The sequence below is a fragment of the Penaeus monodon genome, chromosome 28 (genome assembly GCF_015228065.2).
Source record: "Penaeus monodon isolate SGIC_2016 chromosome 28, NSTDA_Pmon_1, whole genome shotgun sequence".
In the NCBI taxonomy this organism is placed as follows: Eukaryota; Metazoa; Arthropoda; class Malacostraca; order Decapoda; family Penaeidae; genus Penaeus; species Penaeus monodon.
Genome location: NC_051413.1, coordinates 32638224 through 32639356, shown reverse-complemented (window position 1 = coordinate 32639356; position 1133 = coordinate 32638224). Strand labels below are relative to the sequence as shown.

The window sequence follows — 1133 nt, the reverse complement described above, 5'->3', positions numbered from 1 at the left end:
TTTTACGAGTGTAAGAGAAATTTATTGCATGTCAGCAAAGTTATATATTCGTTTTTACATTCATTAGCATACAATACGTATGGTAAGTACTGTACAATAATATGCGCATCTGAATAGGAAAATCTACATGCCCACAGACCCTTGCCAGCACACGGTGTGTCCTGAGGGAAGCTTCTGCAACCATACCTTTACCGGGAGCTTCTACACTTGCACCAAATACCCAGCGTGGTTGGTTGAGTCCCCGGTATGCCCAGCCTTTCCCTGCAAGTTATCTCCAACTTAAACATTAATCACAATTTGAAAACAAAACAAAAATGTCTTACCTGCATTATAAAATTCCCTTCTTGGCAAGCATCAATAAAATCGACATTACGCGTCTAAACGTACAACTAATAAAATGTGAACTTCCTGAATGTCATAAGTACTGTAGGAAAACATTATTGCAATGCAATCCTCCTTTACTTCCTCCTTCGACAGTGTCCAGAAGGTCAAGCCGGGAATGGCACCTTCTGTGGTCTCGACAGTGACAGAGACGGATACCCTGACGTGGCTCTGGAGTGCGTCGACCAACGCTGCGCTCAAGACAACTGCGTCTACGTTTATAACCCGGACCAGCTCGACGCCGACGGTGACTACGTGGGCGACGCCTGCGATCTCGACATAGACGGAGACGGGAGGAACACGAGATTCGTGAGTTATAGGCCGGACCCACTAAACTGATGCAGCTGTGGTTGAGTACTGGCATCAGCAGGTTGGGGCAGAAGTTGAAACAGTAAGAAACTTGCCATCCTACTGTAACGACCCAGGGCTGAGAATGCATGTTTCTCTATAGACATGTTCCTTACGGCCATATGGATATGGGACTAAATATAACAAATTTGACAAGTTACATGCTAAGGGCAAAGAATAATGCAGTAATATATACGGATAAATACTACATACAGGTTAAGTTTAACGGAATATAGACGCCATAGGTTCTCAGTGTTATATGAATTATTTATACTTAGAAAAGTTATGTAGGATATCATTGTTCATCCTTACATTAGCAGCCTATCTTCTGCATTTTCCCAATTATTTTCGGTTACATAACTGTTCAACTAAAATAACGTTGTAACAGTCTGTAGAGCCTGGTT

At 42.5% G+C, this 1133-nt stretch overlaps 1 protein-coding gene across 1 annotated transcript in view; it reads left to right on the top strand.

The window, feature by feature from the left end:
* The window catches only part of LOC119591177 (cartilage oligomeric matrix protein-like), a 14802-nt gene that overhangs the window by 5719 nt on the left and 7950 nt on the right, over window positions 1-1133 (top strand). Inside the window, exons 14-15 of the mRNA XM_037939886.1 lie at window positions 138-244; window positions 478-690. Coding sequence (XP_037795814.1) covers window positions 138-244; window positions 478-690 — 320 coding nt within the window. The remainder of the gene's footprint in view (window positions 1-137; window positions 245-477; window positions 691-1133) is intronic.